The sequence below is a fragment of the Octopus sinensis genome, linkage group LG2 (genome assembly GCF_006345805.1).
Source record: "Octopus sinensis linkage group LG2, ASM634580v1, whole genome shotgun sequence".
NCBI lineage: Eukaryota > Metazoa > Mollusca > Cephalopoda > Octopoda > Octopodidae > Octopus > Octopus sinensis.
In genome coordinates, this window is record NC_042998.1 from 189,393,427 (window position 1) to 189,409,283 (window position 15,857).

General features: G+C 36.5%; 1 protein-coding gene across 2 annotated transcripts in view; it reads right to left on the reverse strand.

The window, feature by feature from the left end:
* Positions 1–1,275: 1,275 nt before the first annotated feature.
* LOC115232445 (probable ATP-dependent RNA helicase DDX10) overlaps positions 1,276–15,857 on the reverse strand; it is a 39,454-nt gene continuing 24,872 nt past the window's right edge. The window contains exons 13-19 of one of the 2 annotated variants that reach the window (XM_029802323.2): positions 15,728–15,816; positions 14,651–15,050; positions 13,231–13,359; positions 9,799–9,957; positions 5,934–5,978; positions 2,711–2,853; positions 1,276–1,742 (exon numbers count right to left, since the gene is read on the reverse strand). In XM_029802323.2, coding sequence (XP_029658183.1) covers positions 1,598–1,742; positions 2,711–2,853; positions 5,934–5,978; positions 9,799–9,957; positions 13,231–13,359; positions 14,651–15,050; positions 15,728–15,816 — 1,110 coding nt within the window. In that variant the 3' untranslated portion in view covers positions 1,276–1,597. Of the gene's footprint in view, positions 1,743–2,710; positions 2,854–5,933; positions 5,979–9,798; positions 9,958–13,230; positions 13,360–14,644; positions 15,051–15,727; positions 15,817–15,857 lie in introns of both variants that reach the window. The other variant, XM_029802322.2, reaches the window with a different exon arrangement.

Sequence of the window (15,857 nt, forward strand, 5' to 3'; positions counted from 1 at the left end):
GCAGCATTTTACTCCTCTATGTTCTGAGTTCAAATTCTGCTGAAGTTGACTTTGCCTTTTACCCTTTCTGAGTTGATATAATCGACTAGCCCCCATCTCTTAATTTCAGGCCATGTGCCTTTAGTAGAAAAGATTATTTTATGAGTTGTTCAATCAAAGAAGCTCACCTGTTCTAGAACAACTGAAATCTTTCCTTCCATATTTATCAGTCTATTAACTGAAGCAGTCTCAGATAACCACTTCATTAACAAAGCAACGTATCCAGATGAATGTAACAGGAGTTTTTAATTTAAAGATAAAGGAAAAAGAACTAGCATTGGTATTTGGTGAATTTATGTATGAATTGTGGGAGAAAGGGCATTCTCCTAAACACTAACCACTCAACTGCAAAGTGAATTTGCACATCCCCATATTTATGTGCTGGACAGAAATTTAAACTCAAATTCTTTTTCTTCATCAGTTTTAGATGTTTCAGCAATGACAGACAAAACTCGGAAATGAAAGATTCGCTAACAATGATATAAGGATTAAGGTAAAAGAAGCAGTTTTAAAAACTGCTTCATAAAGAAGAATTGAGATTGGGAAGTTAATTTATCTTTTCAAAAAGTTTCATGAAAAAAAAAAAAGGTAAAGATGTTAATTTTCATATACACATCATTTGCATCTGGAATAGTAACCTAAAATTCCTGTCCAAGTATTGGCCTATAGAAGTGCAAATTGGACACTAACAGTAATGATCTCACCAATCAAATATGGGGAGGCAACCAATGTAAAGGTACTGACCCTGCTTCTCAACTAATTAAATCTCTATATATAAAGCTGAAGTTGTTTGTGTATGGCAGGTTTGGTAGCCTTCAACTAACACTATCTTCTCCGAGACCCTGCAGCGCAAGTTGACCAAAATTGAGAGTATGATAGAAGAAGGCTTGCTCTTCATTCCGTAGAAGATAAAATTCAAACCAGACCATGTTAATACCAAAAATTATTTACATCAAAAAGGTGCTTTTTTTCTATGAAAATCCCTATTTTTTACGATTTTTTTACTACTGTGTTGCCATTTTTTGGTGTATTTCAACCAGAAAAATGTTCACTTAAAGAGAATAACAAGCTACATAATGCAAAATTTTTACTTTTCAAAAATTTCAATTCTAAAGGGTCGAAACAATCCTGAGCAACGCCAGGTGATACTGCTAGTAAATGTAAGAACAAACTAATGATTTGCTTCTTTGAGATGAAATATACTTAGATTTCTTGCAATGAAGACTAAGAAGTAAATAATTAATAGCAATTTTAATGATAGTCCAAATATCTGAAAATACAATGTTTATTTTAGCATGATTCCAGATCAGATATTTTGCCATATACATACACACATACTATACATAATATATGTATGTGTGGGTGTGTGTGTGTGTGTCAGTTCAGGCTTATTTATAATGATTATCTTTCAGGATTTAGTTCACAGTGGGGAAAACATATAGGAGTTTTTAAATCCCTGGTATTAATTTAAGCTCCCTACCCATATTTATTTTCCCAGAATTAAGTCTGAACTGTTCAATAAGAGATAATATTTTAATTCTGAATTTACTTATAACAGCTAACTTTGATGCATTAGCTTCAGAACAAGGTCCTCTGTGTCTTCAATATTTAATCCATCTTGATCATAATTCTCAGAGTTATCACTGTCTCTTGAAGGTGCTGTATTCTTTCGTTTGCGTTTCAAAGGAGGAGAAGGACTAGAGCTGCAAAAAAAAAACAACAACTTTAGTATTAAAACATTTAAAAAGCTAAAAACAGAAAATATCAATGTCTTAACAAGCATCCTGAGTAACCATGATCATTCAAAGATATCTAATGAATAATTAAACACTAGTCCTCCAGACTACTCAATTTTCTCAGAATAAAAATGCAATGTTTCTATTGCACAAATGGCATGAGTTAAAGCAAATAATCAAATGTACTTCCTTTTCACTATGTACAGTGTTTCATTCAAGTTGGAACCTGAACTGTAAAGGCATAAGAAAGAACTAAAGCCCCACTTGATTCCTAATCATGTCTTATTTATTGTAAGACTAAGTAAAGTTAAAATAGCATTTCTATATTAAAGCAACACTAATTTAAGTCAGACAGGGCTAAAGTGAGATTGCAGTAGAGTAATGGAGATTCTTTAAGAATCAGGGATCATGAGAAATTCATCATCACCATCATCAGTTAACATCTGTTTTCCATGCTAGCCATAGAGGCTGCACCACGCTCTAGTCTGATTTGGCAGTGTTTCTACAGCTGGATGCCCTTCCTAACGCCAACCACTCCATGAGTGTAGTGGGTGTTTTTTATGTGCCACCGGCAGGCTGGCAAAAGGCCACGATCGGTTGGTGCTTTTACGTGTCACCAACACGGACGCCAGTCAGGCGGCGCTGGCATCTGTCATGTTTGGACGGTGCTATTTACGTGTCACCGGCATGGGTGTCTTAACTACAATTCCATTTGATTTTTATCTGGCATCTGCTGATGCTTGGATATTATGCAAATTAATCATCATATTGAAAAAAAAATTTCAGATTAATTAGATAATAAAAATCTATAAAATTTGTTGAAACAATTAAATAAATGGGTTTCAGGAGATAATTCATTAATGATAGCATAAGTTAACTTAATAGTGACTTGCATAGCAGGTTTATGATTGAGAATTAGAGGCAGTGCTACATACCAAATACTGTTGTCATCAGATTCATTAGAAACTTCATCTTCAGAATAATTTTCATCATAGTCATTTCCAGGTTCACCATAATCAGAATAACCTTGAGATTCTTCATCACTGCCAGTCCGCAGAACAACTGAACGTTGATTCTTCTGATAAGATTCAAGGCAAAAATATAAATTAAATTTAGAGAATAGTAATTTAGAGGTCTAATATTTTTTTAAATAAATGTTATGGTCTCACTTTGTTCTAGGCATGTAACAGGGCAATACATTGAAATCAGTGCATGCAGTAAAAAAGAATTCCTCAAACATCTGATGCTTATATGCCAGTAATTAACAAATCATAAGTCTTTTTTAAAAAACTGGTTTTAAAATTTGTAATAAATGTAAGTCCAATAAATAAGATACATACATATTGTAAACAAAGTAACATCTTACTAGCACTATGACCAGGCAACACCGGGTCATAGTGATAGTGCATGCATATACATCTGCATGCGTGCGCACATACACACGAGTACTGTCCAAATCTCCGACCAATCACATACAGCTAGCTGGCATTCAATCGGCGTATCAAGTTTTGGGCATTTTGATTGGGATTTGAATAGAAAATTCACAAAAAAGACACTTCAATTGATTTTTTTAATGGCTTTGCAGGGTGACTGGGGAAATGTAAAGATGTGCATGACCACCCTTGGACGGTTTTGAACGACCATAGAAAGTGCGAGCCCTCTAACTGAAAAATTGTGGATTTGTATAAAGGACACACACACATACAGACAGACATTTTGCCATTTATATATATAGAGATGTTACCAGTTTTCTGCTAGATCTTTTCTTGATTTACAAAAGAGATGCAAAAGTGAATTAATCAGTAGAAACTGAAGCTATGTGTCCTAGGACAGTTTGATTTCTCAAACGGCTACTCTCAATTCTTTTCTATATGTTTGCATCTATACCCACACTTATAGAAACACAGAATTTACATCAAATCTTAGTCTTAAATAAAGAGAAAATTTAATTACTGGCAAATTTTCATGGTACTAATTATATTAAAGTTGTAATTAATACTGTGTAATCATTTTCCTTCAGACACAGATCTTTATTACTGGCTATTATTTTATAGGGAAAATTATTTTCTTAATTTTGAAATTGACTGATTTATGAATTTTCCATTCTTTGAAATAGCTTTGATTCTGAAGCAATAATTATGTCTTACAGAATTCAGAACTCTGTCAGATTCAGAACGAAATAAAAGTTGAAAGTTTAATCTAATTATCTGATATGTTATGGAGATAAATATATTGGATAAATACCTATTTCTTTACTACCCACAAGGGGCTAAACACAGAGAGGACAAACAAGGTCAGACAAACGGATTAAGTCGATTATATCGACCCCAGTGCATAACTGGTACTTAATTTATCGACTCCGAAAGGATGAAAGACAAAGTCGACCTTGGCGGAATTTGAACTCAGAACGTAGCGGCAGACGAAAAACTGCTAAGCATTTCGCCCGGCGTGCTAACGTTTCTGCCAGCTTGCCACCTTGTTATGGAGTACACCATTTAGAAATATAATGTCTATAAACGTTATAACATCACATGGTTAAACCTTTTTACTGATGTCTAATATAATATTAATTTCTAAAGCACAAAGCTATTTTAGGGGAAGGTACAGTCAATCATATATTGATCCTACAAACTGACTAATACTTATATTTTTGGACCTGAAAGTATGACAGGCAATGTTGACCCCTTTTGTTGATGTATATAATATTACTAGAATGAAATGTAGATCACATTCATTTAACACTCCATTTATAAGTTATTTATATCTATTTTTACCTAATGGTATATGCATCAGGCCATTGTGTTACATTTTTAGGTTTATATTTTTTTTTCATATAACACAATCATATTCAGTTAAAATCGACTGAATATGATACTGAAAGATGAATATAACATAATATAATAATTGAACAACAACCTAGTGGAAACAAGTGATTATCCTTAGTTCAGAAACCAAAGAAAAAGACACCTAGTTTAACCCTTTAGTGTTCAGATTATTCTGTTAAATGTAATACTTTTTCACTCAAATTGTTTTGAATTAATCATGCATTATCTTATAGCTTTGAGGTTTCAATGATGTGAATGTTTATTTTTAGAATGTCAATGTAGGTTAGGAGTGGAGAGGCTAGATATGTCCAGTTTGAATATAGAATATGTAGAATATATTGGGCCGGATTTGGCCAGTTTAAACACTAAAGGTTTAAATCTATGTTAACAGTATGTATACATCCAGAAAAAGAACATTTAATGATGATCAGAGACCAAACAGAGGAATGTAATGTAGACGTAAATATCAAACCTATCTTGATCTCTAAAGATGTAGTTAATAGTCTGAAAAATCATAATAATTTTTACATTAAATTTTTCCATGATTGCATTGGGGTATGGTTTATTTTGATTATTAATTTTATAGTTAGATGCCCTTCATAATACCAATCTTAATTGTGAATCAGAGTGAGACTCTCTCTTTACTCTTTTGTTTCAGTCATTTTACTGCGGCCATGCTGGAGCACTGCCTTTAGTCGAGCAAATCGACCCCAAGACTTATTCTATTGGTCTCGTAACTTAGCTGAACCGCTAAGTTACGGGGACGTAAACACACCAGCATCAGTTGTGAAGCAATGTTGCGGGGGACAAACACAGACATACAAACACACGCATGCATATATATATATACATACATATATACGACGGGCTTCTTTCAGTTTCCATCTACCAAATCCACTCAGAGGGCTTTTGTCGGCCTGAGGCTATAGCAGAAGACACTTGCCCAAGGTGCCATGCAATGGGACTGAACCCGGAACCATGTGGTTGGTAAGCAAGCTACTTACCACACAGCCACTCCTGTGCCTGTATGATGATCAGAGACCAAACAGAGGAATGTAATGTAGGTGTAAATATCAAACCTATTTCCACCTCTAAAGATGAAGTTAATTGTTTGAAAAATAATAATTTTTACATTCCAATATCTTGAATTGATAACCATCTTGTATAACAAAAAATTTGAGTAATTCTTAATTGCAGATACAGATCCTGCTAGTCCATTAATTAGGTAAACATATAGGGGAAAATTAAATTTAAAAACTAAATTAAATAGATTAAAAACAAAAACAAAGAGCAATAAAAAAAACAAAAACAAAATGGTTAAATCACGAGTTACCATTCTCTTCTCACGCAGCATTTCTTTCCTTTTAAATCGGATTTCCTAAAAGACACAAAGTAAAATGAAAATTAAAACAGGTATTAAAAGATATATATTTATGAGGAAAGTGAAGTGAAAAGAGATAAAACCTGAAAATCATGCATTTAAAAAAAATACTATTCTGAGCCCTAAACTAGAAAGAGTTAAAAGGATTTTTAAGAGAATATATTTGGTATAAAAACAGAAATTAGTGGTTATTCATCATCATCATCATTTAACGTCCGTTTTCCATGCTAGCATAGGTTGGACAGTTTTGACTGTGGGCTGGTGAACCTGATGGCTGCACCAGGCTCCAGTCTTGATCTGGCAGAGTTTCTACAGCTGGATGCCCTTCCTAATGCCAACCACTCCAAGAGTGTAGTGGGTGCTTTTTACGTGCCATTATTTGTGGTTATTATTGCATTGATGAAAAAATAAATGTCTAGGATTTAACAAACTACAAGAAACTATTTAATAATAATGGTTTCAAGTTTTGACATAAGCCAGCAATTTTGGAGGAGGGGGTTTAGCCAATATCATTGACTTCATTACTTCACTGATACTTTATTTTATCAATGTCAGTGTACATATATTTTTTTATGCATGAGGAATATTTGAAGGTGGACAACGAAAAACCTGGCTGATCTGGAACCCAACCTAGGCCCCCATATCTACGGTGTTCGCCACTGGAATAAGGAGTGGTTGGAGATCACACAGTTGTTAGCCTCAAATCGCCAGGTCTGGTCGTCGTTTGTGAGAGATGCAGCACTGAGGATGAATTAAGCCAGCTCAACCCACCCCGGGTGAATGCTGTCTCAAGTAAGTAAGTAGTGTACATATATGACAGATTGTAAGCATCCTGAGAGAAAAATTGGGTATAAGAAGCATCAGGTGTAGTGTGCAAGAGAGAAGATTGTGCAGGTTTGGTCATGTGATGCAGATGGACAAGAATAGCTGTGTAACAAAGTGCCGTTCTCTGTGGAGATAACCTGTGGAAAAGGTACACTCAGGACATGGGATGAGGTGGTCAAGTATGATTTTCGGATGTTGAATCTAGTGGAGGTGATAACAAGTGACTGAGACCTTTGGTGATTTGTTGTGCTTGAGAAGACAGGTCAAGCCAAGTAAAATTGTAGTTGTGGCCAGTGCTGGTGACATGTAAAAGGCACCCACTACATTCTATGGAGTGGTTGGCATTAGGAAGGACATCTAACAGTAGAAACCAAGCCAAAACACAGTGGAGCTTGGTGCAGCTCTCTGACTTACTAGTCCCAGTCAAACCACCTAACCCATGTCAGCATGGCATGGGTTAGATGCTAAATGATGATGATGATGATGAATTTTGAAAGGATGAGAGGCAAAGCCGACCTTGATGGAATTTGAATTTACAAATGCTGCTAAGCATTTTGTCTAACTCACTAATGATTCTGCCAGCTTGCTCTCTTAATAATAATGATGATGATGATGATTCCTTCTATTTGCCACGAAAAGGCACAAGATTAAAACTTTAGGGAAGGAGTATAGTAAACCAACTTGATACCAGTCCTTACAGGAGGCATTTTGTCTAGTATTCTAAATTCTACCATTGCAGGACCAGAGCAATAGTTATTGACAGATTAACTGTGGAATAAGAATAAAATCTGCAGTCAGGTCAGATTGGGGTACAAAGAGTTATGTACCTTAATTTAAAGAGGCAACACTATAGAGCTCACGGTCATGTGGCCAGTAGTACAGCACCAGTTCACCTGCACACTGTATACAATAAGTTCATTATTATTTAACTCCACAGTTAAGTGTACCCACAAAGTATTACTCATAAGTATAGGATGGTACATCTACAACATACACAAACATTTCAGACGGCATCTAATTCAAAAACAGGCCATTTGACTGAATGATAAATATTCCTTAGATAACACCCTAAAGCTCCTAGTATATGAGCTAACATGGAAGCCAATTATATGTGGTCATTTAAACCGCTAAAAATAGTAGCCAAACATCCGAAAATCATACCTACAACCCTAAAAACAAAAAGGGGTATATATTGGGTAATGTAGTCCTAGATATACTGTGGTTGAAAAAAAATGATGAAATGGTCAAAGCTGGAATGTTATTGATCATAGGGATGCTGGAACAGGGTCAGCCTGGAGCAAAAAAAAAAAAATTCTGATACTCTATATCCGCCCTTGTCTTAACAATAACAACAACAACGATGATGGCTCCTGCTTCTCCAGACTAGTAAACTGTGTACAAGTTCTGAAAAAAAAAATCCCACATAATGCCCCAGTCTCTTCTCTTGTGATACTAACTGTGCATCACCCCATCAGACCTGGCACAAAATATTTTGCTCAATTCTTTCTCTCCAGGACTTTAACTTAATGGAATTTTCTCCCTTCTCCCTTTTAATCAATATGCAGACATTCTAGCTGAACATCAACCACATTGATATCACCAATCCAAGAGAACCTACAAATGGCTATTATGTGCTTCCTTTTCCTTGAAGTCAATAATAATTGGTAAAAACAAACAATTTATTCCAAAAATTCATATGCAAAAGATTAAATCAGAAAGATTCTGCTCATAAAATATAGCTGACTGAACACAGCATTTGGTCCTTGGGTGTCTTTAGCAGAGAATAATTTGTTGCTTGTATTTAAACCAGATACCCACACTAGTTCCTTCCAAATACATATTTTTCGGATCTTTTCGGTTAAAATAATTTCCACGTAACTAAACACTTTTAAACTTCGTATACTGGTAGAATGTGTTTATAAAACATCTTTTTCTCTTGGCTTTATTGAGAAAATTCTATAGTTTGTAAGATATTTGTTGTTTTTTTTCTTCAATTTCTGCAATTTCAACCAATCAATGACATTTATTGAGGTAAAAAAAACATTCTGTGCCGTATGAATATGTCCCTCGTTTAAGAAACAGTTTGGGTTTATTTACATTTGTGAAGAAAAAAAGATACCCCTCCCCACCCTAACCCTAAAACAGATTGAAATGCAATAGATCGATACTAGGGTCGTAATTATGGGTGACAATTATATATGACACCGCTAGAAAAAAAACTGCCGTTCAAACCGAAAAGATCCTATTTTTCTTGCCAATATTGATTTGCAGATATTCAGGCTGGACATCATCAATACATCAATTTTTCAACTTGGGGAAGAGTTTAAAGGTTATGGCCACTGCTCTACCTACTCATCACTAACTTGTAAAAAAGGAGAAAAAAATACTAATCAACAAGACTTGATATAAAAACAACTTCTTGCAAATTGAAAGAATATTTAGAAAATATTGTTCAACCCATGACAGTGTAGTGACGTCATATTCCAGTGTGCGCAACGTCCTTCTTCAGTGTGCGTGTGCGGGGTTGGAACCTTCTGGAAAGGCATAAAGAAGTTCCCTCATGCACATGCGCTAGAGACTGAAGAACAAATTCTATCGCGTTCCTTAATAGCGTCGGGGACTTGAGACATAGAAGAGAAAGGATGTATTTTAAACGTGTGATCAGCCTATTCTCCTCTCCCAGACGCTTAGGATTTAACCTGTTCTATTGCTGCTGAATTGTTGTAAGAAGCTTACAAACATTAGAATTCAGCCTTGCTGTGTTGAACTAGGTGGATACCAGTATACCATCGTGTTTCATTGTTGAATAAGAGAATAAAGAATTGTATATATTTTTAAACTTGCGTTTCGTTCCTGACTGGTAGTTTCTAGAAACAAAAAGAAAGGAAATTGTGTTGCACCCAAGTTGCACCCCAAAAGTGTAAAGAAGCAACCAGTTCCCTTTACAACAGCATAGAGGACATGTTAAATGATGACGATGTCTGTTACTTACTTTGTGTTTTGCATTTACTTTGTCATGGTAAATTTGCTTATCCACTATATCTTCGGCCTTCATGTACATTTTGGCTTCTTCAATATTTATTCCACAAACATCTGACTGACTGGTTTCTCTACTTGAAGTTTGGGCATGTTTATACATATCTTTAACAACCTGAAATTACATGAACAGAACAAACAAATGGAGCTTTCCTTTATATATACAACAGGGAACACACGGAAATAAATATTTAAGCATATAAATAATTATTTATAGTAGTGAGGGTGAAGTCAAATTTGAGAATGTTGGATCCCACAGAGATGATGATGATGATGATGATGATAATGATCATCATTTAACGTCTGCTTTCCATGCTAGCATGGGTTGGACGGTTCAAATGGGGTCTGGGAAGCCAGAAGGCTGCACCAGGCCCAGTCTGATGTGGCAGTGTTTCTACAGCTGGATGCCCTTCCTAATGCCAACCACTCCGTGAGTGTAGTGGGTGCTTTTTACGTGCCAGAAGAGGCTGGCAACGGCCATGATTGGATGGTGTTTTTACGTGCCACCGGCACGGTGGCCAGTCGGGGCGGCGCTGGCAACAGCCACGTTCGGACGGTTCTCTTACGCGCAACCGGCACTGGTATCACAACTACAATTTCCATTGATTTTGATCGATACAGGGGGATACTGTTTGACAAACCTGTTCAACCCATGCCATTAGGGTAAAATGAACTTCAGATGATGACTAATAGTTGGATTTTTTATGGTGATATAGTAAAAACATATATGATAATGACTGCTAACTTTGATAACAAAATTATGAACATTTTTGGTGAAGAGGTGTAAACCAATTAAAATTAACGGCAGCACTACAGTGATACATATAACATATAATACACATTTGTTTGTGCTGGCAACAAAGAGTTTCATCATCATTTAACGTCTGCTTTCCATGGGTTGGATGGTTTGACTGTGGGCTGGCGAACCTGATGGCTGCACCAGGCTCCAGTCTTGATCTGGCAGAGTTTCTGCAGCTGGATGCCCTTCCTAACGCCAACCACTCCGAGAGTGTAGTGGGTGCTTTTACGTGCCACAGGCACGAGGCCAGTCAGGTGGTACTGGCAACGACCTTGCTCGAATCTTTTACACATGCGAATGGCACAGGTGCCAGTAAGGCGATGCTGGTAATGATCCCGCTCCAATGGTGCCTCCTACATGCCACCGGCACAGAAGCTAGTTAGCCGCTCTGGCAATGATCACGTTCGGATGGTGCTCTTAGCACCCTACTTGCACGGGGCACAAGTGCCAGTAAGGCGAAGCTGGCAATGATCACACCCGAATGGTGCCTTTTATGTGCCACTGGGATGGAAGCCAGTTCTTTCTTTATTTTAAAGGCAGCTTGAATGAAGCAGTAAGAAATGCAATGTTCACTCTGGTGAGACATAGGTATTACATATAGAACTGAGAGAGTCACTGAATACTAAAATCTGCAGTCAATGTCTGCAGGAGAGACAAATATGTTAGTGTGGAGATGTAATGTGAATGGACAATAAGTGTAATGTACGGTTAATGAAGGTCACCTGATAAAGGAAAAACAAAGAAAATATGAAGTGATAAAATCATAGCTTAAGCTGTTATTCCTCATAAAAAGAAATAAGAGACAGAGAAGAATATACATTAGGCATGTCTAAACTATGGAGAAACAGATAAATGTTGCTGGTGATTTTCTCATAACTTTTTTGGTATCATTATTAACCTTACTCTCCACCAACTCAGTTGTTCCCTAAAGATTTTGAAGATCTTTTATACTTTTTTTCCCCATTAATATCCTCTCTAATACCATTTATTCCTACACAAATATGATAACCCACTTTCATTCGGACACCCTTATTTCTTGCTAACATTAACCACTATTCTTATTTCTTTACTACCCACAAGGGGCTATACACAGAGGGGACAAACAAGGACAGGTAAACGGATCAGGTCGATTATATCGACCCCAGTGCATAACTGGTACTTATTTAATCGACCCCGTAAGGATGAAAGGCAAAGTCAACCTCGGCGGAATTTGAACTCAGAACGTAGAAGCAGACGAAATACCGCTAAGCATTTCGCCCGACATGCTAACGTTTCTGCCAGCTCGCCGCCTTTTCATTAGCCACTATTCTGGTAGGACATCTACTGTATTATCAGTAGGGATCTTCATTACTATCGATGTAAATTTGAAATATGGTGGAAGAGTGGAGACAAATCAATGAACCAGAAGGGGAACATAGAAACAATTAAAATATTAGTTAGTGACAGGAAGTTGTAAAATCGAAATGTAAGGAGAAATAGTTATATTTAATATGCAGGATTGGAAATAGGTAGAAAAATCATTAACTGACGATACACAAAAAAAATGTATTTGGACCTCAAAAAGACAAATTGGCTGTTGAGGTTAAGCTAATGATGGTATAACATCAAAGGTATCACATGAAATGAAGAAGCTTATTATTATTGTTGATGATAGTGATTCTCTCTGTGAAGAGAATACGAAACAAGGTTTGTGTTACAAGGTTGATACTTCATGGTGCAGAGAAATTGAAGATCTTCAATAACTAGAGAAAAGGAGCTTAGTTTTGTCGATTGGGTATAAAGTATAACCATAAGGTACTGAGTACAAGTAAATTAGGAAAGTATTTGAATATGAGGGTGTTTGTTGATATATGTAGAAGAGATATCTGCATTAGATTGTTGCCAGAGCAACAAGCTGGCCTTCGTGCCGATGGCATGTTAAACACACCATTCGAGCATGATTGTTACCGCATCACTTTACTAGCTCTTGTGCTGGTGGCATGTGAAACATTCGAGCGAGGTCATCACCAGTGCTGCAGGACTGGCTCCTGTGCAGGTGGTACATAAAAAGCACCATTTGGGTGTGGCCATTGCCAGTACCACCAAACTGGCCCTCATGCCGGTGACACGTAAAAGCACCCACTACACTCTCAGAGTGGTTGGCATTAGGAAGGGCATCCAGCTGTAGAAATTCTGCCAGATCAGATTGGAGTTTGGTTCGCCAGACCTCAGTCAAATCGTCCAACCCATGCTAGCATGGAAAGCAGACGTTAAATGATGATGATGATATCTGCATTAGTATGAACATATGATAAATGTAAGAGGTGTCGTGTGGTGGCAGAAGAGGACAATGGAGGAGATGATGCAAGAGTGAGATGTCGAAAAATGCTGTAGTATACATCTGTGTAATATATATTGCCAAAGAAAAATGGATACTGACTACAATGGTATGCATTTGTATATTTAAGCATACAGGTATGTATATGTGTACAAACATGAATATATATTTATTGCAGATTTTTGAAAATATTTTAACAGTCAATCTATCTTTGGACTGAAATTTATTCAGAGGTAAAACATAATTAACAAAGGCTTCAACTTTATACTAACCTCTCCATCATCATCAAACTTAATCTTTGTGTTTAATTCAATGTTTTTCCTTAAAGCACGTTTTGCGATAGAAATTTTACTCAAAGTTTTCTTTTTGCTTTTGGTAACTGTTTTACTACTGTTGTCAACCTGAAAAAGAAGAGATAAAATATTTTACATAATTCATTCTAATATCTGATCTGCAAAACTGGAGAAATGTTATGAATTAAACTGGCATCATATAAAGTGAATATGAGAGAGGTGAATTGACTTCAGTAATCAATAACAATTAAGAACGGGTCGTAGGTGAATATGATAATGATTGTAGTTAGAGTCTTCACATCCAGTAATACCAGAATGGTCATTAACCTCAGACCAATCCTAATTGAAAAGATCTATGATCAAAGGCATTCCTGCTTTGACTGTTACATCTTATTTCAGGTATTGTGTACTCCAGACTACATTAGTTGATGAGTATTTTATTAAGATTGTATGGTGTGCTTGCATGGAGTCTGTTATTTCTGTTTAGAAGACTGTTGTTAACCCTTTAGTATTCAGATTATTCAATCAAACATAATGCCTATTGATTCACATTGATTTGAATTAATCATGCATTATCTCATATCTTCAAGATCTTAATGGTGTAATTACTTAATATAGAATAACATTGTAGGGTAGGTGTGAGAGCCTGGATCTGGTCAGTTTGAACATAAAACTGATTAGTTATTTTGGCCGGATATGGCTGGTTTAAATACTAAAGGGTTAAAACATTAACAATAAAGTAGCAAAAGATGACAGGCAACAAGGAATATACAAAATGTTTGAAGTGTAATTATATTTAAGATAGATTGAAGGAGAGAGAGAAAATATTGTGATAAAATTAAAATATATGAATTGAATGAAAACATGCTTTATGTTGATGATTTACAGATATGACCTTACAAGCTGATTGTTTAGAAATATAGGTGCAGGAGTGGCTGTGTGGTAAGTAGCTTGCTTACCAACCACATGGTTCCGGGTTCAGTCCCACGGCGTGGCACCTTGGGCAAGTGTCTTCTACTATAGCCTCGGGCCGACCAAAGCCTGTGAGTGGATTTGGTAGACGGAAACTGAAAGAAGCCTGTCGTATATATGTATATATATATATATGTGCGTGTGTGCTTGTGTGTCTGTGTTTGTCCCCCTAGCATTGCTTGACAACCGATGCTGGTGTGTTTATGTCCCCGTCACTTAGCAGTTCGGCAAAAGAGACCGATAGAATAAGTACTGGGCTTACAAAGAATAAGTCCCGGGGTCGAGTTGCTCAATTAAAGGTGGTGCTCCAGCATGGCCGCAGTCAAATGACTGAAACAAGTGAAAGAGTAAAAGAGAGAGTAAACAGCTCATGGCAAAAAGCCTTTTATTATCGAAATTAGAAGAATGGATAAATAAATACCTCTACCTCCTTGGTTACATCTTCAACTGGCTCAGCAGGAATTCTTCGTTTAAAGGTCAGAAGGTCATCATCATCATCATCACCACAACCAAACTGTACAGAAAATTTCTCCTTATCACAGTCAGAATCGCCTTCATCACTAGACCCAGATGCTTCATTCTCAGAATCACTACTTGAACCACTTCTGGTTGATATGTGATGTTTCGGCTGAGGTTTGGCCTGTTTTTCGTGCTTTTCTTCCTCACTTTCAGAGTCAGATTCATCTGATTCAGTAGACTGCATGTCATCACTCTCCTCACCTTTGGAAGCAGCTTTCTTCACAGAATTATCAGCTTCCTTTTTCAAGCGTTGTTTCTCTTCTTTTTCCAAAAATCGTACACGTGGAATTACTTCTAAGCCCAGAGAGCTACAAAATAAATGAATAGGTGAGAGACTAAAGTAAGACAAGTGACTATAAAAATACTTATCTAAACAGTGTCAGTATGAGAGATTACAAGGATGAAAGATGAGTCATTGATTTATAAATATTAATAATCCAATCCCTCCCCAAAAATTTCAGGCCTTGTGCCTAGAATAGAAAAGAATATTTTAGAAGGCAGTGAGCTGGCAGAAACGTTAGCACGCTGGGCGGAATACTTAGAATGAAAGGCAAAGTCGAATTCCGCCGAGGTCAACTTTGCCTTTCATCCTTTTGGGGTCAATTAAATAAGTACCAGTTGTGCACTGGGGTCGATATAATCGACTTAATCCGTTTGTCTGTCCTTGTTCGTCCCCTCTGTGTTTAGCCCCTTGTGGGTAGTAAAGAAATAGGTATTTCGTCTGCCTTTACGCTCTGAGTTCAAATTCCGCTGGGGTCGACTTTGCCTTTCATTCTCTCAGATTCGATAAATTAAGTACCAGTTGCATACTGGGGATCAATCTAATCGATTGGCTCCATCCCCCCAAAATTTCAGGCCTTGTGCCTAGAGTAGAAAAGAATATTACTAATCCAGTGTTCATTATATAAATTTCTTAATAATTACAACTAATTAAGAAAAACTAAATTATGTATATTTTATTGATGACTTTGTTGATTATACATACCAGGAAAAGTTTCCAAGATCCAGATTTTTCACATCAAAAATACTTTTGTTTGACATCAAAAATACTGAACGGATATATGAAATAAAGGCCTGCAATCATAAAAAAATTAGAAAAGGACTTTAGAAAATTG